Here is a 24809-nt window from a genome sequence, read left to right on the forward strand (position 1 = left end):
ATGCAGGTTCGAATCCGATCTCCTACTGTAGTACCCTCAAGGTACTTACCCTGCCTTTCGTACAATTAAAAAAAAAAAAATAAGCAGCCGTGTTATGCTTGGGTAAATTGTAACTAGATAAACCCGAATAATAGTTAAGTACGCTATCAATCTACTTCACAAACTTTTTTTATTTCTTATTTGGAAACTGCAAAAAAAGTGTAAGGACAATAATAACACTTTTGCCTTTCTTCTAACGTCCACATAGTCGCGTTTACTTCCAATCTGGAGGCTAAATTAATCGTTTGCCTCCTGAAATTCGGAACTTCTTTTTTGGGGACACAGTTTCAGGGGAAGCCGGAAAATGACGGACATGCTTCCTGTTTTTTTGGAAGTCGTTCCTTGCTAAATCTGGCAGAAGGAAACAAGGAGGTGTGGATGGATTTGCGAGGGCTTTGACAGTCAGGCTATACAAGTGGACATCGCAGTTTGTCCGAGTAGAACGGGAGGCCTCCCGAAGACGCGCTTGTTCGTACGCTCCTTCCCCGCCTGCGGCGCCAGTGACATCATGGCGCTGAGCTCAGGCGGGTGGGTGCACACACCTCCCTCGGGCCCGACTCCGGCTCCGTCCGCGTCCTCTCCGGACAGCGGGCAAGTGCAGGCACGCGCGGGTTGCAGCACTGTGCTAATGTCAGTGCCAGTGTCAGTTTGCCACTCGGGGATGCGGCCGCTGTGTTTCCCCGGCACTGGAGACGAGTCTCTCCGCCTACAACTCAGCATGGATCCCGGCCGGGCCGGGGAGTTCCGCCTAGCGTTGAAGGAGGCCAGTGGCTCGGCGCGAAGTGTGGTGAGACTGCCGACTTCACTTGGCTTGCTGGCCTAATGTATTAGAAACCACTGTCGACTTAACACTGTTATAATTGAGTGGAAACATGTTTGACAGTTCACTCACTGCGTGTACAACCTTGGTGCAGCAACAATAAGAATAACATAATAATATTAGTAGTAACCATCATAATCATTTGTTAGTGGTCATATATTTCCTATTGAAACTTTAATTTATTGATTCTGGGCAAATACTTTTTGTTTGAGATTTAAAATATTTAAATGTGTAGAAATTTTACATGCATCTACTACTATGTATGTTCAGATAAAGCAAATGTAAATGCAAAGTTTATTTTTCTGTATTACGGTCTTTTATTTGTTGTGTACATTGGATGTTTCATTGACAAGAATAAAAGAAAAAAAATCATTTTAAAAGATACTGAAAAGAAATCTGGAAAATGTGTTTTTGAAGAAGTAAGAGACAGAGAGTGTTACTCATGTAGCTGTCTCTGAAGATGACATTGTAACAAAGGAGCACTGTGTGGCACTCTGAAGGAGCATTGTTGTGGATATAATTTTTTATAAGGTGATAGCTGTGGAATAGCTCACCAAAAAACTGTGATTATTGGGAAAAAAAATTACTCACACACACACATCACATCATCTGAAACCGCTTGTCCCGTACGGGGGCGCGGGTGGAGCTGGAGCATAACCCGGCAACACAGAGTGTAAGGCTGGAGGGGGAGGGGACACACCCAGGGAGGGATGCCAGTCCGTCGCAAGGCACCCCAAGCAGGACTCGAATCCCAGACTCACCGGAGAGCAGGACCTGGTCAAACCCACTGTGCCCCTGTGCCCCTGCAAAAAAAAAAACTTTTAAAAGCCATAAATACAGTGTAGTTTTGCAGTCCTGGTGATGATGCACGTGTGTCTCCTTGATTGAATTCCAGCTGTCAATTTATCATCAGTTGGACTGGGTTGTAACAAAATATATTGTGTCACTTACCTTAGGGTTTTTCAGATACTTTGTTGATGACACATAAGAGTTGATTTATTTGATATTCAATTAAGGAAAATCATAAATTCACCATGCTTTAATACAAATTCTTATCAGGTAAGTACTCTCTATTTCATGCATTAAGAAAACATGATAAACAGTAGAGTCCAAGCTGTGCAGTTGAGGCCATTTTTTGTGTGACACATTTAAACAGCTAAATATCAGGTTTTTGAAATCTAGTGACAAAAAAGGTAAAAAATTTCTATGAATTTAGCAGTGATGTTCAGCTATTACCTGTACGTATGTGGGCAATAAAATGTGTTGCTCAGACCAGATAAGACTCTTTTAAAGTCTCTATAAAATGTCTCTCTCAGTCCATTGCAGAATTTGATTTGCGCTCTGTGCGTTATGAGGTCAAGTCCCCACGTTGCCATGAGCTGTGTCTGGCTTCACCCCCTAATGACCGCATCAGCTTCAACTTCCGCTGTGAGCGGGAGGCACAGGAGTGGGCCACTGTGGTCATGTCATCGCTGAGAGAAGCACACAGAGGTCAGTCTGTTTCACCATATCTTAACGTCACGTGCATGAGTACAAAGGTCCAAAATCTAAACCGCAAAGGTTTTCAGCAGAAAGTAACAAATTGTAATATATACTAATTCTACCCCCTTTAATAATACCTAGTGGGCCAAGGCATTTCTTGCTGTGTGGCAGTTTCCATAACAGGTATTTTTTTTCTGTAAAACAGCTTATAAACTGTAAACAGTCACATACATGTTTTGGGACCGATATAAACATGCTTTTCTTCAGAGCATCTTAACAGTGTGAAGCTGCTAACAATAGCTTATTTCATACAACAGGGTAAATTTAGGGTAAGTATTGGCGCAACGGTACTATAGCTGGAACATAGATTTGAACCTGCGTCTTTCAGTTGTAAGATGATGGCTCTAAACATCTGTAAGAGATGAGGCAGGAGACAAGAGGTGCAGTTGCCCGTTGATGAAGGCTTTTATTTGCCCTTAGAGTGGGGAGAAGGAAGGGGATGGAAAAGGGGGACCAGGGAACAGGTAGGATGAGGTTTCGTGCGGGTCAGGAGGGCTGGGAGAGTCGGGACGGTCGGGACGCGGGCATCGTCTCTGGGATCGGGTTCATCTCTGCCTCGTTCTCCTCCTCAATCTCTTCTCTCTACTGCTGGGTACCGGGGAAGAAATAGGGAGTGTAATCAGCCCCAGATGTGGCTGCTTTGCCCCCTTCTCCGCCCCCTCCCCAGGCCGCCTCGGCGTGCTACACCATCATTTTACGTTTGTTCATTTTGTAGAATTTTACTCCAAAACAGTGTTCAGTGGTTACTGTGCTGAAACCTTTTGTCCAAGCTCACTTACCAGCTGGCTGTACTGTAGTAAATTCTCTACACCTGTATCCAACAGATCAATGTTACCATACACACACTCATAAACATAAGAGTCAGGGCTAATAAGAGTCACTAATTTAACTGAAACACAGACTATGGGAGGGAACTGGAACACTCAGAGGAAACATAGATGAGCACAGAACATGCAAACTCCAGATTAAATTCAAATCTCACTCTGTCAAATTAAGTGTGATAGCTGTAACCATCATAATTATGTAACTATTAACTCAATTAAAATATAAACAGCTATACTAACATCAATATCCTAATACTATTGTAAATAAATTTTAAATTTAAAGATAAAATAAAGATTACCTAGTGTCAAATAAGTGTTAGTACCCCTACACATGAAAAGCATTAGTGTTTGTGTTGTGTTCTTTGTACAGTGAAAGACATAGGCACTAAACTTGTAAATTTATGTCTTTATATCTCTGTACCCTTTTTCTGTCCTATGCCCTGTACTTCCTTATATACTCCAGACTTCTGTGATTCTGCAAGTGGTTGTTAATGAATGAATGAAAGAAAGGCAAGGTTGAAATAATATGCTTCGGTACAGAAAATATACTATCTATACTTGTGTACTGTACAGTGATTAAAGTATATCACCCTTATATATGGCCCCTTATAAATAATAGCTTCAGATTTCAAAATTGGTTCCAGACTTTGTTGTTCCATCTATAAATAACTTAGCTGCTAATTCACGCTAAGGTTGTCAGTGAAGCATCCTGATGACATACCAATCCTGCCTGTACTGTTTCCATTTCTGCTGAAGGCTGTTGCAACACTGCCATTCTAACACCACAAACACTCCTACATATTCGCATGTATTCATGATTTCCTCTTAAAATTCCTGCATTAGCAGATTAATCTTCACTTCAGGGTCACGAATATAACATTGTATTTGACACCTTCTTGGGTCTCCTGTTTCCCTTTCCCAGTGGCAAACAGCTCCCCTCAGCCCACTGATGAGAGCTCACAACAGCAGGAGCCTGTTAGCCATAGAGGCACCATCTCCACCATCTCTTTGCACCGCGTAGGTCAGTATTTTGGAGGCAGGCAAAGCAAACAGGGAGAATTCATCTCATCCTCCAATTTCACTCCTCATTCTTACATCTTGTTTTTCTTTATCTTTTCTTCTCGCCTCAACTTTGTCTTCCTCACTCCTTTGTAGAGGAGGTGTGTGGGGAGCTTATGCGGGCCATCGAGAGAGGAGACCCTCAGTCAGCCTCACAAAGTGCAGTCGTTCTGGCCCGCCAGAAGGTGGCACTGAAGATTCAGCCATCAGAGAAGAACTATATGGACACAGAGATCAGGTAAAGTCCAGAGGACACAGGGCTGTGTGCAATGAGCTCCAGGAAATTCTTGTTAGCTGCTCACGAAATTTCAAAGTTTTCAAACTTTTCTTTGTCTGACTCGTAGGACATACATCTCAAAGCTTAGTTTCTTGTCTTGCTTACATTTAATATGAAAATTATCGATGACTGTCTTACATAGTTTATTATATAATTTTTTTTCTAAACCCTACAATCAGGAGATGTTTAACATGCAGATGTACCAGTGATCATTGTAATATTTTTTTATGTGAGATTTCATGGTGACCTGTGAATGAAAGGTCTGTAAAGGGAAAGTCCGTACTGAGTGGATAGACTTCATAACTTGAATGCCTTCTACAGCTTGGCTGTGGCCGTGGAGGATGCTGCTTCTTCCTGCTGCGTCACAGTGAAAGTTTTTCCACATATGACCATTGCATCACTCAAGCAACAGGTAAAACATGGTCACTATCTCTACCAAATACAAATAAAGTTATGGGCAAATGCTATAGAAATGTACAATAAAATAGTCCAGAAGTCTAGTTCACTTGCAGGGCATTGCTGGGATGTGCAACTGCACAAAGGTAAACTCAGCTTCTCTCCACACCCTAGGTGTTCCTGGAGTATGGCTTCCACCCCCGTGTGCAGCGCTGGGTTATTGGGCAGTGCCTGTGCACTGATTCACGCTCGCTGGCATCCTACGGTGTGCAGCAACATGGGGATACAGCCTTTCTGTACCTCCTTTCAGCCCGACAGGCCCGTCTGACTCGGCAGCTGTGTCAGCAGGACCAGGAAAATGCCCTGCTTGTGCCTACAGCACCCAGCAACGGTCCTGCCTCTCAAGACTGGAGGGGCTACAGCACTCTACCCTCCAGGCTTTCACATGGGAGCACAGGTGTGTATGTTGCCAGGAAGCCACTGTAGCACACAAAACACATGGTATTGTACAGCCGTATGTGCACCACATGTCACAATACTGCACGGTTATGCATTGTTTCATACTACAACACTAAGAACAGTGACCAAAGTGGAGCCTGTACCACATAGGACAGGTGATGTACATTTTTTAACATTGATTTTTTTTACTTCAAAAATCATCATCAGTGACAGAGTTGCTGCCTAAAGAATTGTGTATTTGTTTTTGCTTTTGCCCTCATTGCCTGTGTAGGAAGCACAGGGGGTGGTACAGAAAGACTTGCAGCTGGAGAGATCCGAGATCTGCTGAACCTGGAAGTGCTGCACCTCAGTGAACCTCTGAGCACAAACAGAACCAATACGCAGGTAATTCTTCTGATTGATTTTATTTCGAAGTGTTGCACTGCAAAGTTTCAAAGATATGAACATCAGTTTATTTTTAATTGCATTTTTTAAAAAATTCTGTCTGTAACGGAGGAAACGCTGAGCTAATCGGTGTCAGTGAAATGTACTCAAACAGAATATGAGTGTTAGATTACCTTCCATAGTGTTTACAGCTCATAATTAGTGTTTGTAAGTGTTGATTACTTTAAAGACCATGAACGTTGCACATATTTATGGCTTGAATTGGTCAACAATCATCACCAAGCAGGAGTTTGATGAGAACATCCATTTTAAGTCATTTACTTTTAATATAGTTCAAAGTTGTTTTATTTTTTTAAGCTGTCACAATGTATTTTTATACATTTATTCACTCAGCAGACACTTTTTTTTCCCAAAGCGACATGCATCCCTGAGAACAATACAAAAATGTATTAAATCAGCAGATGACAAAACCAGCTACTGTATATAGTCCCTACTTTTTATCACATCAACTTTCAGCTAGTCACAATCCTTGGTTAAATATCACAACTGAAATAGCAGATTTAATACTACTGTTGCTGCGATGACTGGCATCCCATCCAGGTTGTACCCCCCTCAGCTTTGTACCCAGTGGGCCAGGCTAGGCTCCAGACCATCATGACCCTGATCAGGACAAGCGGTTACTGAGAATGTAGGGATGATGATGATGATGATGATAATAATATTATTATTACTGCGTAATCTACTTATAATTATTTGTAGATTTGTACAGCATGGTCATTTTTACACTCCCATTCTGAATGAACATTAGAGGGGAATGGATCCCGAATTTCATTTAACAAACATCCATCCATCTTCTTCCGCTTATCCGGGACCGGGTCGCGGGGGCAGTAGTCCAAGCAGAGCCCCCCAGACTTCCCTCTCTCCACACACCTCCTTCAGCTCCTCTGGGGGAACCCCAAGGCGTTCCCAGGCCAGCCGGGAGACATAGTCTCTCCAACGTGTCCTGGGTCTGCCCCGAGGCCTCCTCCCAGTGGGACATGCCCGGAACACCTCACCAGGGAGGCGTCCAGGAGGCATCCGGAACAGATGCCCGAGCCACCTCAACTGGCTCCTCTCGATGCGGAGGAGCAGCAGCTTTACTCCGAGCTCCTCCCGGGTGACTGAGCTCCTCACCCTATCCCTAAGGGTGCGCCCAGCCACTCTGCGGAGGAAACTCATTTCTGCCGCTTGTATCCGCGATCTCATTCTTTCGGTCATGATCCAGAGTTCATGACCATAGGTGAGGGTAGGAACGTAAATCGACCGGTAAATTGAGAGCTTCGCCTTACGACTCAGCTCCTTCTTCACCACAACAGACCGGTACAATGACCGCATTACTGCGGATGCCGCACCGATCTGTCTGTCAACCCCCGCTCCATTTTTCCCTCACTCGTGAACAAGACCCCGAGATATTTAAACTCCTCCACTTGAGGGAGCAACTCCCCCCTAACCCGGAGGGGGCAATCCACCTTTTTCCGACTGATAACCATGGCCTTGGATTTGGAGATGCTGATTCTCATTCCCGCCGCTTCGCACTCGGCTGCAAACCTCCCCAGTGCACGCTGTAAGTCTTGATTCGATGAAGCCAATAGGACCACATTGTCCGCAAAAAGCAGAGACGAGATCCTGCGGCCACCAAAACAGACACCCCTCGTTCCCTGGCTGCGCCTAGAAATTCTGTCCATAAAGATAATGAACAGAATCGGTGACAAAGGGCAGCCCTGGCGGAGTCCAACATGCACCGGGAACAGGTCTGACTTACTGCCGGCAATGTGAACCAAGCTCCTGCTCCGGTCATACAGGGAACGAACAGCCCGTAGCAACGAGCCCTGAACCCCATAATCCCGAAGTACCCCCCACAGGATGCCACGAGGGACACGGTCGAATGCCTTCTCCAGGTCCACAAAACACAGATGGACTGGTTGGGCAAACTCCCATGAACCCTCCAACACCCTAGTGAGGGTATAGAGCTGGTCCAGTGTTCCACGGCCAGGACGAAAACCGCATTGCTCCTCCTGGATCCGAGGTTCGACTATCAGTCGGATTCTCCTCTTCAGTACCCCGGCATAGACTTTCCCAGGGAGGCTAAGGAGTGTGATCTCCCTATAGTTGGAACACAATCTCCGGTCCCCCTTCTTAAAAAGAGGGACCACCACCCCAGTCTGCCACTCCAGAGGCACCGTCCCCGAACTCCACGCGATGCTGCAGAGGCGTGTCAGCCAAGACAGCCCCACAACATCCAGAGACTTGAGAAACTCGGGGTGGATCTCATCCACCCCCCGGAGCCTTGACACCGAGGAGTTTTTTTGACTACTTCAGCAACTTCAGCCAGGGTAATGGAAGAGTCCCCCTTCGAGTCCCCGGCCTCAGCTTCCTCTACGGAAGGCGTGTCAGAGGGATTGAGGAGATCCTCAAAGTACTCCTTCCACCGCCCGAGGACATCCTCAGTTGAGGTCAGCAGCGCACCATTTCCACTGTAAACAGTGTTGGCGGAACACTGCTCCCCCTCTCTGAGTCGCCGGACGGTTTGCCAGAATCTCTTTGAGGCCGACCAGAAGTCTTCCTCCATGGCCTCACCGAACTCCTCCCAGGCCTGAGTTTTTGCCGCGGCTGCCAGAGCCGCGTTCCGTCTGGCCCGCCGGTACCCATCAGCTGCTTCAGGAGTCCCATGAGCCAGCCATGCCCGATAGAACTCCTCCTTCAGCTTGACGGCATCCCTCAGTGTCCACCACCGTGTTCAGGGATTGCCGCCGTGACAGGCGCCAGAGACTCTATGGCCGCAGCTCCGAACCGCCGCCCCGACAATGGAGGTGTGGAACATAGTCCATTCGGACTCAATGTCCCCAGTCTCCCTCGGGACCTGGTTGAAGCTCTGTCGGAGGTGGAAGTTGAAGACCTTTCTCCGCCAAACGTTCCCAGCAGACCCTCACTATGCATTTGGGCCTGCCAGGTCTGTCCAGCTTTTTCCCCCGCCATCGAATCCAACTCACCACCAGGTGGTGATCAGTTGACAGCTCAGCCCCTCTCTTCACCCGAGTGTCCAAGACATATGGCCGAAGATCAGAAGAAACGACTACAAAGTCGATCATCGACCTCCGACCTAGGGTGTCCTGGTGCCAAGTGCACTGATGGACACCCTTATGCATGAACATGGTGTTTGTTATGGACAAACTGTGACTAGCACAGAAATCCAATAACAACTCACCACTCGGGTTCAGATCAGGGAGGCTGTTCCTCCCAATCACGCCCCTCCAGGTGTCACTGTCGCTGCCCACGTGGGCGTTAAAGTCCCCCAGTAGAACGACAGAGTCCCCAGTGGGAGCGCTTTCCAGCACGCCCCCCAGGGACTCTAAAAAGGCCGGGTACTCTATACTGCCGCTAGGCGCATTAGCACAAACGACAGTGAGAGACCGTTCCCTGATCCGAAGGCGCAGGGAGACGACCCTCTCGGTCACCGGGGTAGACTCCAACACATTGCGGCTGAACTGGGGGGCTATTAATAAGCCCACACCCGCCCGCTGCCTCTCACCCTGGGCAACGCCAGAATAGTGGAGAGTCCACCCTTGGTCGAGAAGAGTGGTTCCAGAACCCGTTGTGAGTGGAAGTGAGCCCGACTATATCTAGACGGTATCTCTCAACCTCCTGCACTAGCTCAGGCTCCTTCCCCGCCAGTGAGGTGACATTCCAAGTCCCAAAAGCCAGAGTGGGCGCCCGAGGTTTGGGTCGGCCGGGCACTCGGCCCCGACCACCGCCCAAATCACAACGCACCGGCCACTCAGAAGTCAATAGTCATAAGGGGATTTTGAACCGCGCTTTGTCTCATCTGTCACCCAGGACCTGTTTGCCTTGGGAGACCCTACCAGGGGCATATAGCCCCAGGCAACATAGCTCCTGAGATCATTGAAGCACTCAAACTCCCTCCACCACGTTAAGGTGGCGGTTCGCGGAGGAGATTTAACAAACAATGCGCATTTGTTGTAAGCTTGTTGCTTGAATAAACAATGCAGACTTAAAAACACTGCAGCCTGGTATCTTATCTGCTGCCTTAGATGTACTGCCAGTTTTACCATACTGCTACACTATAGGTATATGTGGTGTATTTTGCAGTCTATGATTTAAAACTGGTGTAGAGTACATGCTTTTCCTTACTGTGTTTCGTGATAGCCACACATGGACATGTATTCACCGGACAGTGCACACTGAAAGAATGATAAAAAGCATATATTACTAATTTCCTAAATTCACTTTTATCACAAGCTGCTTTAGTATCGTACTCTTTACCCCTTTGTGCAGTTTTAAGATAAAAGCCGTTATCTGAGTTATAAGACTTTAACTAGGTCACATCTTGTCCCTCATTAGGAAGGATGGTCTTGCCCCTCCTGCACGTTCATTAACAAGCCCACACGGCCTGGCTGTGAGATCTGCAGCACAGACCGGCCTGAGAACTACACGGTGTGTGGGGAGTACCGGACTGATGCACTGGAGCTACGGCGCCTCCATCAGGAGAGAGAGGCTGTCTGGCAATACCAGCAGGTACAGCAGCAGCCTACATGAGTATGCTGACTGACAGCTGGACAAAGAGGGATTGATAGCTCTACTGCATACAGACACACACACTCAATCACCATAGATGATGTAGAGAATCCAACTAAACAGATTATTGTGGTAGGAAGATTTATACACATAGAAAAGCAAAATTTAAAAATGTTATAAAAGAATATTAACAGTTTATGTATCCATACATACAAATATGTAGGGGCAAGGGCACATAATCATTATGTCTCATGCTGTGGTGCAGGTAAGACTGAGTGGTTTTCATGAATGGTAATTATGTTCTTATTATGCTTAAACAGAAACAACTAGAACTCTCTACTTCTGACAATGCTTCCACTCATGTTGAATTCTGAACATACATAGCCATTACTTTGTTGTCGTATGAACAAGAATGAGTTTTGTGTTTAACATGGGTGAATATTGTATTTACTGACAAATTATTCAGCTGCATTTCACAGTTACTACTGTGAGTGCTGGTGTTATGACTTTTTTTTTTTTCCTCTGGAGGCTTCATCCCTGGTTGTTGCAGTTTTTCTTTTTTTCTTTTTTTTGGTAAGCACATAGTTAACTTTCAATTTAATAATATGCCTGTGTTAAAGCTCTCTGTGTCACTGCGAGAGAAGAGCGCTCTATAAAAATAAATTGAATAATACCTAGAAGACTGTCTTTTAAATTTTTTTTTTTTTAATTTGGTTAGTCTGACATTTTGTTTGCAGTTGGTATATTGTAGCTATTAACACTGCAATATAAAATATGCAATATAAAATGCTTCAGTTGAATCAAAATAGCTACTGTACTTCTGTAGTTTCCTGAGCTATACTTTTTTTTTTATTCAAGTGAGTTTTTGGACGAGTACTTTGCCTTGCGTGATTATTTTTTCAAGTAGTTCTTTTAGTTGAATGCTATGTTTGATTACAGTACCCATTTCTGATTCTTTGTCTTTTTTTCAAGGAGAAAGGGAGGCGTGAGGAACTGGGAAGCACTGGAATACAGAAGTCCCTGTACCCGCCTAACCCGGCCCATAGCCAGGACTACTGACAAAAGAGTTTGCTGCAGAGCGTGAATCCAACCTGTTGTTGGATGGCTGACACCAGAGAACAAATGGACACAACCAGCAGTGTGAACCCACAATATGAATGTCTGCTACCAACATTCATACGGAATATACCTTACATTACACATTTTTATCAACCATCAAATGCACACTTAATTGCTAATTTACATGTATAGTAGACTGGACTTTATTTGTGGCGGAGACAGACCATTAGACTGAAAGTGAAGTACAGACACACAGTGGCACCTCAGTGTGTTGAAGATATTCTGCTATTTTTACTGTGCACTCATTCCCTTCTTCCAGACATTTGTGGCAAAGTCCATTGTCAGTCAGATATGTTAGGGTGGATGACTGGTTGTTAAAGACTTGTAATATTTTACTTGTATATTTGACAGACCCAAAAGATGGTGTTTTTTTTAAGAACTTGTAATCCTGTTGATTTTAAACTGTGAAAGGTTCAGTGCAAGAGCATACATTTGTTCATACTTGTTGGCAGAGAACCACCACCTGCTTGACTGGGGATTGTAATTTGGGTTGTGGGGATTAATGGGCTTCAGGGAAGTCAACATTCAAGTGGTTATATTTTATATGGCAATATTTTGAGTGGTTTATTAGTTCAAAACTATTCCATCAGGATATTTTAGACATGAACAAAATTAAGGTATTTGAGGGTTTTAGAAGAACAGGCCCATTGCTTCACTAAGCATGAACAGAAAATGTACATGCATGTGGAAAAGCAACTGTATTGTATCCCTCAATATATTAAAAATAGAAAGCTTTAATAAATTATTTTATTGACTGGTTGAATTTTATGACCTCCTTTCTTGGCCATGCTTCTAACAGTGGCTTCTCTGTGCTCCATGGATCTTAACAGGGCTTTAAATTACTTATGTGCCCGTACTAGGAACGGCATCATCTGGACACCTTTGTCGATTAGCTGACAAATGAGCAGTATCAGATACTCTTTCACTTTCAGTATTTACACTCTATAGTTAATACATCTGTGATGTTTGAAAATTACCACCATAGTCACACAGGTTTTATTTTAAATTTTATATATATAGAAAATTTTTATGTTTACTCATACCTGAGGCCTATGTGAAGTACTAGCCCAAGTTTTATACTAGTGTTCAAAAGTTTGGAATTGCCCAGAAATTTTCATCTTATTGAAACGGAACAATTTTTTTAATCAAGATACCATTACATTGATTTACAATATATAGCCAAGACATCATTACTAATATTGCAAATGGCTATTACTGCTTGGAATGACAGATTTATAATTTATTATTCACATATAATCGCAAAGCCCCATTTTCAGCAGCCATTACCCTTGTCCAATGGTACACTCTGAGCTCATCCTTGATCATTTAATTGTTTACTAGAGAAACCTTTGTAACAATGTTAGCACAGCTGACACCTGTTATTCTATTTAATAAAGCGAATAAATTTTTTTCTTGGGTTACAAGGTACTGGAATTCCTAAAGGTAATTTCTGGGTTCAAAAATGGCCCAACTTAACAGCTTTCTTAAGACGTCAGCCCATTATTGTTTTGCAAAATTAAAGTTATTCCATGCATCAGATTACCAAGAAACTGAAGCTTTCATACACATTTTCCACTACTATCTTGAGAAAAGAGGGCAAAGGATTTAACTAGGATAGAAAAAGTGGGAGGCCCAAATGCACAACTGCCCAAGAGACTGTAGTTTCAGAAACAGACACCTTACAGGTCCCCAGTTGGATTATTTAGTACATGCCGGATACCAGTGCCCTCTGCAGTGGAAAGATGACTCTAGGGTGCTGGCATTACAGATAGTTTCAAAGAAAAAGTCTTATTTGAAACTAGCTAATAAAGAGACAGGGTTAAAATAAGTAAAGAACAAACGGACACTCAATGACTGGAAAAGAGTGTTATGAACAGATGAGCAAGTTTGAGGTGTTTGGATCAAGGAGAATATATGTGAGATGTGAAGCAAATGAAAGGATCCTGGTAGAGTGCTTGATGCCTTCAGTCAACCATGGTAGAGGAAATGTAATGGTAAAGTCTGACACAAAACAGTTATAATAATAAAAATGTTATAGCATTGTCAATGTATTAACCATGATTTCTGATCAATTTAATACTATGTTGGTGGAAAAAAAATCAATTTTTCTCAAAAAAATTCTAGGTTATGGCAAACTTTTGAACACTCGTGTACATAAAATTGGACGTTGAATGTTCAGCCTTAATAGAAGTCTCTTTGATTGTGAGTGAAAAGGAGAATGAGATGTCTCATAAAAAAGCTAGAAGGTTCATTCCACTGTAACATATCAAGTGACTCAAAATGCAGGATTAAACACATGGCCCGCGTATTCCATCTGAGATACAGATGTGGGTGTGGGCACAACCCCAAACTTGCTGTGGGCTATTAAAGATACGTATGGCATCACATGCAGCTTTTAAAAAAAAAAAAAATCAAATTAAATGCTATATTAATAAAATACATGTTATGAAACAAAATGCGATCTCTAGCACAGTAGCAGTAAAATTAGAATATTAACGAGACCATATTCAGGACTGAAAACAAGCACACTGCCTCCAACCTTTCAGATAAACTCCAGTTCACAGCTGCCTGGAAGAAAGACGTCTTTCAGTCCCACACATTTTTTTCCATCATCATCAAAAAAAAAAAAAAAAAAAAAAAAAAAAAAAGACTGGGTTAAGATTAAATACAGAAACAAAAAGGGATCAAAAACACAAACCTGCTGAGCCCCTATTTGAGACCAAACGCTGGCTCTACCCAACAGTGGCTTCCCACTTATCCTATCCCAAATCTCCCCTCTGTCAACCCTTTCAACACTGACTCTGTCTGTCTTCTCCTCAGGTCTGTCATTATCATGTTTCTTCTTAGCTTTATTTCCAGAAAAGAATGTTCCAGAGAAGCAGCCAACAAGGGTAGACAAGCAGGGAGATGAGTGGGTACACGAGAGAGCCGTAGAGGTTGTGATCCAGGATCCCTTGTGAGATGACTGATAGGAAAAGATTCCAGCCCTCGAGGAGGGTGATGGGTGCCTCCTGCAGCTCCTGATACACAAAGATGGAGAAGAGCAGCGTGGAGCCTGGGCTGAGCAGCACCATCACTAATGCACTCAACACCCTGTGGAGAAGACGTGCATCAGTACTGTCATTTAAAATGTGCATCAGTTGTTTTAAAATGCCAACACGGCCATACAGCATCATTATGGCAAATACATCCTATCCATACATCCATCCGCGTGCAGACGCAGTGACTCGGCTCTCCCTCAGTACAGCAGCAGCTTTTAGCGCATATTACCGATAATAATGATACCCCATATTACCAATCTCAACTACTTGTCACCAGAGACACCCCTTTCATCCTCTCAGAGACCCTGTACCCCCCAGAGCCCATTGGAATTGTCATCCCACCAACAAGGCAGCGCGGGTGGTGGAGGGAAACGGAAGCAGCGGATGTGAGTCTGGGCCACGTGCTCAGCTAAAGGCTAACCTATATAGACCAGCACTTCCGATCCTGTTCCTCACCATCTGCAGGTGTATTACCAACAAGATGGATGAGGTCAAAAGCGGATCGGACAAGGGATTCCAGGACGAGCAGAGGAGGAGAACTGTGTGTCTATGTGAACATTTGGTGCAGTGGCCTATACATTCCCCAACAAGCTGAGGCTATGTTAGCATTAGAAAAGATACATTAAAGGACTTCAAAGTTTCAATCTAATTCTTATTTATTTACTTATTTTAACTTTTTCTTTCTGCTGCAATTGTTCTGAGGGCTGCCACAAAAAAAATTTGTTGTATTGCACTGCATACAACAATAATAAAGTATCTTATCTTTCATCAACAATCCAGGGTGTTCATCTTTTACCTGCTAACTGCTTTAAGAATGAGGGCTAAGCCCATGTGAGACAGTTCTCAATCATTTGTTGTTTGATATATTTTAACTGATGTTTGTAATACATAGACATTTCACAACCACTACAATACCTGCTATCCTTTACATTACCAGTACAAATGGGTCAAATGCTATTATAACAAAAATTGTCTACATGATGGCCATGAAAATATCCAACCCGTTTATCACTGTGCATTTCACCCATGATGCATGTGAACTCATGTCTCTAAACTGCCCTTAACACATGTATTTTGTGTGTGGGTGTACAATTGCCCTAAACAAACATGGCAAAAAAAAAAATCATACTTAATGAACCAGAAAGTACACCCTAACACCAGTGAAAACATGGTGTGGATCCAAATGGCACTAGATGGTTTGAGGAGAATGAGAACCAATGTCACACACTGTTTAAAAGTAACGGACAAAATACCAGCTGCTGCTCACACCTAACAGCAGTACTGCCATCAGACAAACAAAAATCATATACATGTTTGCAGATGTTGTCATGTTAAATTAATAACTATCAGCAAAAGTTAACAGCATGACAAACGAACAAATAGATAAACGATAATGAAAAGCCTAAGTAAATGTCTGCAAGTGCCTCTCACCTGGGCACGTGCGGAGTAATGAAGGCTGCCACAGGGACCAGTGTGAGAGCAAGGATGAAGCCCAGGGAGAAGTTGATGAGGGCAGTACATCCAAGCAGCACAGCCATGTAGAATATAGCGATGAGCTTCAGCACACGCCAACCCTCTTCCGTGCCCTCGCCCGAGAGCACCCTAACAGATGGACATGGGCTCAGAGCTCAGCAACACAGAGAGGGGCTATACGCCCTGCTTATTTACAAAGTTTATACAGTGTTGGTCACAAAGGGATTACCTGTGTGTGTTGTGTGGCAGCGCGAGGCCAGCGGTATAGATAGCAATGGCAGTCAGTACCACAGCCTCAGTCTCAGACACAGGAAAGTGCTCCACGGCTGTCTGCTGGGCCATTATAGGCAGAGTGTAGAGAGCTACGCCTGTCAGGTGACTGATGATCAGTGGTGTGAGCACCGACAGGACCCCGGGACCAAATGGCTGGCAGAGAGCACAGGGAGAGTTACCTCAATTAACATAAAATGTAATTTTTAGGCATTTTCCTTCATAACAAATTCAATATATAATTTTCATATACAAATTTCTTTTGCATATTATTAAATTTTCAGAATTTTAGGAAAGAGTATAAATGTGCATGAATAAACTACAAGTTCTAAGAAATCATCAGTATAGATCAAGAATTTAAAGATTGAAAATATATGATCTCATAACGAATCCATCTATCGTTTATTCCTGAATCAAGATTTTGTGTAACAATAGCTGAATGTGCAGCATTATATGCTGGGAGAGAATAACACTTACTGCAAGAGGCAGTTGGCCTCACCTGCTCTCCATCCACTAGGCCATCCTCTGTTCCTGGGGCTGGACTTCCCAGCTGGACCCAAAGATCCAGAGCCTGTGCCGGGGTCAAGGACAGCCGTAACCTCACACGCTGTCACAAACTAAAGACTGAGCCTGTCCCATCACCTCCACTTCTCTCATCCCCACCAAACTGTCCCCATATTAGCATGGTGAGGATACTCGCAGCAGCAGGATGGCAGCCAACAAGCCAAAGGCCGGCATGTAGTAACCAATGGAGACAAAGCGTGAGAGTGAGGGGAGCAGGTAGAAAAAATAGGACTGGTGAAGACGCTCCAGAAGGTTGTTGAGCTTCCGGAACATTCCCTCTAGCAGCCTAAAATACACACAGGCACTACAGATGATACAGGCACAGTATGACCTTAACCAAACAGACTGGCTTTGTAGGATGTGCCAAATGAATAGATTTTTCAACTGATTTCTCCAAAAGGAGAGTAAGGCTTTAAAAAATAAACATAAAATTAAATCCTATATCTTCTCCATGAAGTTATGCACCAGCACAGCACTCACTTCCCAACAGTGGTGAGATCGGTTTTATACTGGCGGAAGCTGTTGATACCGCGGATGGAGGCAGCTTCAATGTGATAGCGGAGAAAGAGGCCGTGGTCCCCCCAGGGCCGGCCGCTGGCCTGCTTCAGCACCATCAGCAGCATGGTCTGTACGGCCTGGCTGTACCCTGCTGCACTGTCCCAGTCGTTCCTCTGCAGCTGTGTCCATCATTACATTTACTATGTTATTATTTATTTAGCCGACTTTACAGAATTAAAGCGAAGCAATAGTATATTCATTTAACCCAATCTTTTACAAATAGTGTCCTGCATTATGTTGGCTTTGCTACTTTTTCCATGAGGAATTTCAACTCAGGTCTAAACACATAACATCCTCATATAGAAGGACTTACTTACAGAGAGATATAATTTACTTTGGAAAAAGCTAGTTTTTGACAGTGACAATGGAAGAATCAAAACTTGATTAACCGAGGACAGTTCGTTCACTTGAGCAAAATATGTTAATAGTACATAAAATGCAAATGCTGCAATACATGATGCACTTCAGCTAAAATGTAATACAAGAAAGAGTTAATGGAAAGATTGCCTCTTGTTTTGCTACATTGTTGTTACTAAAAAACATTTCAAACCCTTTGTGAAACATTTCTACTTCCATGTCATCTGCTCCAGCTGTCACCCTTAAGAAAATTACTGCTCTTCCCCAGCTTCTCGGTCCTGGCTTCGGATAAAACTTCATCTGCCTGCTCCTACCTTGCCTTGGATGGTGCACAGCACCCCGATCTTCTGGCAAAAGGCATAGAAGAGGTTGGCCAGGTCCAAATTAGGCAGCTGACCATTAAGACCCTCCAGAACAAGATCAAGACTGGTGATAATGTCACTGCTGAGCTCCAGTGACAGAGCAGCCTGGATGGAGCCACCTCGGCCTTCAAGTGGGGTCCAGCTCATCCCTGCGCACAAAGGGTATGATGACTCAAACACAAATACAGACACTCCTCAATTTACGCAAATTGACTGTTTTTCAACCCCTTACATAAGTCGAAATTTACGTATGTCGGATTCCCCTCCCCCTCCGTTACAGAGCCAAGCCTTCTCATTTCCTTTACATTTCTTGCAAACACAGGTATAAAAAAAATTACACAATATAATTCTCTAGTAAATGTCAGACATTAAATACTGTAATAAGACATAGGCCTAGTCAATTAAATACATTTTTACATTTCTATAAAGCATAAATTTAATTTAAAAAAAATAGACTGCATACGGTACATGTCCGGTATTGTACTGTGCACGCTTACCTTATATCTAGTGGTACGCTGGCACACAAGAGGGCACTGTTGTTGCATAATTTATAATTTTGCTATCTCAGTTATTGCACCTTGACATTTCTTTGTGATTATTGTTGTTTTCATGCTAGCTGTTCCTTTCACATGCTCCTTTATACGTGCAGCATCCTTCACTACTGTAGTCACCGTTAATACAGCTAAACCTTGTTCCCATGTTACAGATGATAATCTTTGTCCACCTTCATACTTCCTTATTATTTTAAATTTCATCTCCAAATCAATTGCTGTACAACAGCAAGTTGGTTCTCGTTTTTCTTCATGCACACGTTTACCACCAGGCATTGTGAATAATGAAAAGGGCAGAAAATATGTGGGGAAAAAATGCACTACACTTAAGGACAGGAGATGTGATCATGGCTCAAAACACATCAGAACTGGGAAGACAGCTTCCTGCCTTGTTACGTCAACTTGCTCATAACATATTTCAGATGTTTTTGCATAAAATAAAAACACTATCCGTAAATAATGTGTATGCTGGGATTTATTTTTTTTTTTTTTACGTAAATCCGGATTTACGCAAATCGAATTTATGCAACTGGAGGTTTGTCTGTATTATGTGTGATCACCTGAAATACACAAACTGCTCAAGACAGAGAAATTAATCTGTGTGGGGTAGGGGTGTAAGAAAAGCCAAGTGGTCATATAAATATTTCACAAATATCAATCTGCCAGTCCTTATAAGTGGGTAGGCAGGCAGCCCACCCGGACTCCTACCTGTAGTGTTGGTATGGTGGTATCCCTCCAGCCAAGCCTGCATACCAATCAAATCATGTTCATTTACCAGGAATATGATGTCCTTGGCCCAATACATCTGACCTGACAAACCAACAAAAATTCACCACTTGCATTCAGATGTGTCAAGGTTTCTTTGCAGTGATGATGTGCACCTACATTTTTACGCAAAAGTTTGGGCACCCCGGGGGTAGGGGTGGGGGACACCTTACCAACTGTTAAACATGGGGGTGGATCCATTATGCTTTGGGGTTGTGTGAAACAAACATTGTACAGGTAGAGGGACGAATGGATTCCACTATCACCAAATTCTGGATTCCAGTGTTAAACGGTAAACCAAGCAGCTACAGAAGCCATCTCCTTTTCAGCTTCAGCAAGACAACGATCCCAAACATACCTCAAAAACCACCGTGAGCTACTTGGAAAAAAGCAAGCTGAAGGTTTCAGAATGGCCTTTAGAGTCCCCTGACTCAAAAGTTGGTGAAAATGTGTGGGTAGATCTTAAATATACTATGCACGCAAGCCGGCCCGAGAATATCTCTGAATTAGATGTCCTCTGCAAGGAAGAGTGGGCAAAAATCCCAAGAAGAATTGAAAGGCTCTTAGCTGGATACAAAAGGCATTTACAAGCTGCGATATGTGCCAAAGGGAATGCTACTAAATACTGACTTACTAGGGTGTCCAAACTTTTTGCACATGCCAAAATTACTATTTTTTTTGTTCTTATGTTTTAAAATTCATGAAATAACTGTGCATTAACAATTACAAAATATGTTTAACATAATGTTTCCTGCAGAAGTTGTTCACTACTTTTTGCCTACAAAATTAAGTGAATATGCAACTTGGCCAGCGGTTCCCAAACCTTTTCATGAAACTTTGTTTCTATCACAGTAGATAAGCATTCACATACCTCTGAAATACTGCGCCAGTCCCAGAAGGAGTCCCACTGCTTGGTTGTTGCTGCTTCCTGGAGTGCATGGGGCACTAAGCACCAGGGCTTCTGTGCGGGGGGCTCGAGGGGCCCGAAGTATTCCATAGACATTAGTGCCATGTACCATCTGATAGCAAAGCACAAAACACACAGTGGGGAAATAAATCAATGAATGTTCAGTTTCCATCTACTTTTCCTGGTGAGAGTAGTAACAGGCAGAGCAAGTGGGCCCAAACCTTTTTATCCTTTAACCTTCCAACCCTCCTGGGCAATAAACAAGACTTCTAAGTCAGTTTTACAACTCATAGCAGCATTGTTGCTGTTTATTAACTTGCCTTCCCAGTTTACCAAGATAATCTCATCCGTCATGGTGGTTGGTCATATCTTGTCCATGAAAATCACAAACAGTAATGAAGACAAGATGCAACCTTGGCAGAATCTGATACCCACGTTGAATGGGTTTGACTTTATGCTGAGAATAAGGACACATACAGGGTTTGCATGGCTTACATTGGTTGTCCTGACACCCCATATTCCTGTGGTACCTCCCATAACACAGTCATACATCTGTTCCAAGTCCACAAAAAGCATGCACACAAGGTTGATGCGTTTCCATATTCCCCGAAGCAACTGCGGAAAGGAGCAGGAGTTGGTCCACTATTCCACAGCTAGGACAAAATCAGCATTTTTTCTCTTGAATCCAAGACTCATGGATGTGGTGGAGTCTCCTTTTCCAGTACTCCCCCATAGACTTTGCCAGGAAGGCTGGATAATGTGATCCCCCTGTAGTCTGAACACACCCTGGTCCCCGATCTTAAATACAGGCCCCATCACCCCAGTTTTCCAGGTCAGAGATAGTTTACCCACCTTCCAAGCAACATTAAAGAGGGATGTCAGCCACTCTACCCAACCCTGTCCAGTACTTTAAATAAGGCTGAATGAATCTCATCCACCCCTGCAGCACTGCCACTTTGGAGGCCTTACACCGCCATAGTAACCTCATAGGGATACTGATGGGATTTAATCCAGCAGAAATGTCTGACACTGCCTCCTGGAAAGAAGGAAAAAAGGTTTCTCAAACTGCTCCTTCCATCACCCAACAATCTCCCCAGGAACAGTCAGTACTCCACCTCCCTTACTTAGCACATCCTGGGCAGGGATCACATTTAATCCTCCTGAAGCCCCAAATGATTTCTAGAACAACCTTTGGGCCTGGTGACCATCTTTTTCCATGGCCTTTCTAAACTGCTCCCATGCCCAAGCTTTCACTTCAGCAACTGCTTTATCTGCTGCCCATTTAGCTGCAGCAAAGGCATATCAATGAATGGCAGAAGTAAACTGAAGGGCAGAAAGTATTAGGAAAAATGAAGACGAACTAAAACAAAAACACAAAAAAAGAAGAAATTAGACAAAGTACAGAAAAAATATGGAAACTATAGCCCATCAGCAACTAAAGCAAAAAAACATTCACATACAAAAATTTATAGTGGGAGCAAGTATAGTTAGTTTCTCGCATGACACTTTCACGTCTGTTAAATACAATAATTCATATTTTCCTATATCAACTAATGTAAATTACAGTCATACTGATCAACAGCCAATTGTACATATCATAGAACATAAGTGGAAAAAACCCAGCACAGAATGGAAGTCCATTAGAGGATCAATTTGATGATGATTTAACCGTTCAGTCGAGGCCGACTTCCGGTCACTTTATGGATCATCATTCTCCATGCTTTACGATCTTTGACCGCTTCTTTCAGTTCTAGGATCAATTTACATAACACAGAATAACTCACATGACATATATTAAGGCAAATCTCAGGAATTCCTGTGGATTTTTTTTTGTAATTGTGAGATAACTGAAGGGGCAACAACCTAGAACATATAAGGAGATCACATTACAGTGAGCCACAGTACCACCATTTCTCTTACAGTGAAACCCTGTTTAAATAGCCACCAATCTCTGTAGGAAGTTGGTATCCTGTGAAGTGAACCCCTTGGGGTGCATACTCACATAACGCTCCTTGTTCTCATCTGGGAAAGGCAGAGTACGGGAAAAACTCTGGGTAAACACCTCAAGACCCCTAGCCTGCATGGCCTTCACCAGCCAATCTACTGGCATCCCCCTGGAAGGCAGGGGTAGAAAGCAAAAGAAAATTTCAATAAGACCCCTATCCCATTCAAGCAGAACTCTAGATTAGTGATAATTTCATAATACACTGGAGGTGTTGTGGAGGTGTCCAGCAACACAGGATAGACACATCTAAGAACAAACCACAGGGCTCACCCCATCTTCTTCTTCTGAGCAGCAAACTCCCTTGCTGTGACAAGGGCCCTCTCCCCTGCTAGGAACCGTTCCTCCACCATGGTGGACCCCATGGCATTCTCCGACATGTAGGTGCGCAGGGTGAAGGGTTCGAATGCCAGGCCCATGAACCAGGCTACACCAGCCAGGTAACACACAATGCTAATACAAACAAATATAAGCAGAGTTTTTAAAAAAAAAAAAAAAAAAAAAAAAAAAAAAGAGGCAGACTGTCTAGAAAAAGGCAACTAGATCCAGTGTACAGTGTTCAAATTATGAATTCACCTAAATTTGCATGTAAATCAGGTGGGATGAAAAGGGACTGGTGCAAGCCCATAAAGTTAAATTATATTAAACATATGGTAGAAAAGTTGAAATAAGTCACACAGAGGTCATGCTAAATGACAATAAAATTATGTAAAGTTTCATTAGAGGGACACACTTACCAGAGTGGTGTGTTGAGACGAGTGAGGAGGTTTGTCAAGGCCCTCCTGCGGTTCGGATCTGACAGCAGTCCCATGTCTCATAGAACACTCTGTACTTCTAAGAAAGTGACACCGGCAGACAGGAGACATACACAAAGTTATGCCATTATCTCGAAGCATACTGTCTTGAAAATTATGTAACTTTAAAACTGTAAATATTGTAAATTAAAGATATTTTATCTGTATAGACAGCATCAGCTCACGGGTAATACCACTAGGTAATTTATGTCCTTGAAACTTACGTCCTTAATTTATTTATGAGTACTAATAATATGCAGCATGCCATTCTGAGTCTCAAAATGTAATGTTTTAATCGACAGGTTGAGGTTCTTTGGCGGTTAGATTTAGCCTGCACCTTGAATACAAGTGCATTTAAATAAATGTTGCAATTTATTATCCTGTTTATGTACGTGTGTGCGTATATAAATAAATGTATAATAAATAAATGTACTTATAATAAGTTAAGTTCAGAGCAAGGACGGAGTTCTCTCAGACAGCTGCTGTTCCGCATAGCATACTACTACAGCTATATGTTGAACAAATCACGGTATATTATTACCTATTTAAATGACTTAAATCCAGATTTACCCCAATGATGCAACCTGACCACAATACTTTTTTGCTATCTTTACTACCAAAATTCAGACGCAACCATCCTTCGAACTGCAGATGTATCCCACTGTATCGGGTTCGACTTATTTTTTTCTTTCCGGTAGGAAAAACCATCAGTCATTTCCTCCAAAAGAGGTAAAGACTTCCGCTGCACCGCCTCTACCGGCCAGGAGGACAGTAGTTAGAAATCGGTAATGAGGTTTTTGTTCGCGAGTGTGTGGTTAGTGTCCACGATATACATTTTATGCAGGTTTGATATAAGATATAACATACTAATAAATGTGAAAATGTTTTTTCGACCTAAAACGAACGCACGTATAAACTACACTAGTCTGTACTACCAGAGTGAATTGTACCGACGTGTGGCGTCCTAGCCTAGGCTATTTGACGCTAGTATTATTTTCCTCACCTCAGTTTGCTTTGTTTTAACACTACACAGTGAATTCAACTCACGTTCCGAGAGCTGACTGTGGTTGCATAATGATGTTTGCTGTCCAACTCAGACTCAGATTTCTATTCATCTATGCTATCTATATAAGTGGTTGGTGGCTTTAATGAGTGAAATACTGAAAGATGAGCTTCATTCCTGTGTTTTTTTTAGGTTTGCTGCTATAAATTAGCTTAGCTGATAGCTACGGTCCTGTTAAATAAATACCTTTAAAACACTCATTATGATTATTTTCCCATTTATATTCATTGTTATTACTATAAATAACCGAGCGTTCTTGTAGGGTTCGCCTAGACACTTAGGGCTCCAGAAAATAAACGATACCCGTTTGGTTTCAAACATCTTCACAAAGTTTTTATCGGATGCAACACGTGTGAAACTTACAGACTGGCTGATGCACTCCAGAGCGCATGATGAACCAAGTCCCGCCTATGGCAAACCCCGAGGGGAGAAAAGACTCATCATACACACGTGACATATGCACCACTAGTGAACAGTCTCCTAGTGTCACCACATCCAGAATTAAATCTTTTATATTACCTTATTCAGCAATAGTACAGAAGGACCACGTATTCAAACCTGAGTCCTTTGAGGTCAGTGCAATGGTTCCCGATACTAGATTTTTTTCATTG

The 24809-nt window shown here is 43.0% G+C and overlaps 2 protein-coding genes across 6 annotated transcripts; one reads left to right on the plus strand and one right to left on the minus strand.

Annotated features, from left to right (window-relative positions):
• The first annotated feature begins 350 nt into the window (after positions 1-350).
• LOC108938335 (ranBP-type and C3HC4-type zinc finger-containing protein 1-like) lies at positions 351-13902 on the plus strand. Its single transcript, XM_018758841.2, has 9 exons — positions 351-826; positions 2176-2350; positions 4148-4246; positions 4381-4522; positions 4883-4973; positions 5132-5414; positions 5688-5800; positions 10199-10372; positions 11345-13902. The coding sequence occupies exons 1-9, from the start codon at positions 548-550 to the stop codon at positions 11429-11431; spliced, it is 1443 nt and encodes a 480-aa protein (XP_018614357.1). The 5' UTR covers positions 351-547; the 3' UTR covers positions 11432-13902.
• On the minus strand, positions 13550-23835 carry gpaa1 (glycosylphosphatidylinositol anchor attachment 1). 5 transcript variants are annotated; one of them, XM_018758837.2, is made up of 13 exons: positions 23694-23835; positions 23079-23175; positions 22615-22794; positions 22342-22453; positions 20304-20451; positions 19376-19477; positions 18069-18265; positions 17320-17516; positions 16972-17125; positions 16775-16846; positions 16235-16431; positions 15964-16134; positions 13550-14584 (listed from the first exon to the last, which is right to left on the minus strand). In XM_018758837.2, exons 2-13 carry the CDS (start codon positions 23150-23152, stop codon positions 14341-14343), a joined length of 1848 nt encoding a protein of 615 aa, XP_018614353.1. In that variant the 5' UTR covers positions 23153-23175; positions 23694-23835; the 3' UTR covers positions 13550-14340. The 5 variants fall into 5 exon arrangements, with proteins under 5 accessions (XP_018614353.1, XP_018614352.1, XP_018614355.1 ...); XM_018758836.2 differs by having other exon boundaries at positions 23677-23835; XM_018758839.2 differs by lacking the exons at positions 22342-22453; positions 22615-22794; positions 23079-23175; positions 23694-23835 and adding exons at positions 20835-20954; positions 21192-21761.
• Between the last annotated feature and the right edge of the window lie 974 nt (positions 23836-24809).

This window comes from Scleropages formosus, chromosome 10 (genome assembly GCF_900964775.1).
Source record: "Scleropages formosus chromosome 10, fSclFor1.1, whole genome shotgun sequence".
Taxonomy (NCBI): domain Eukaryota; kingdom Metazoa; phylum Chordata; class Actinopteri; order Osteoglossiformes; family Osteoglossidae; genus Scleropages; species Scleropages formosus.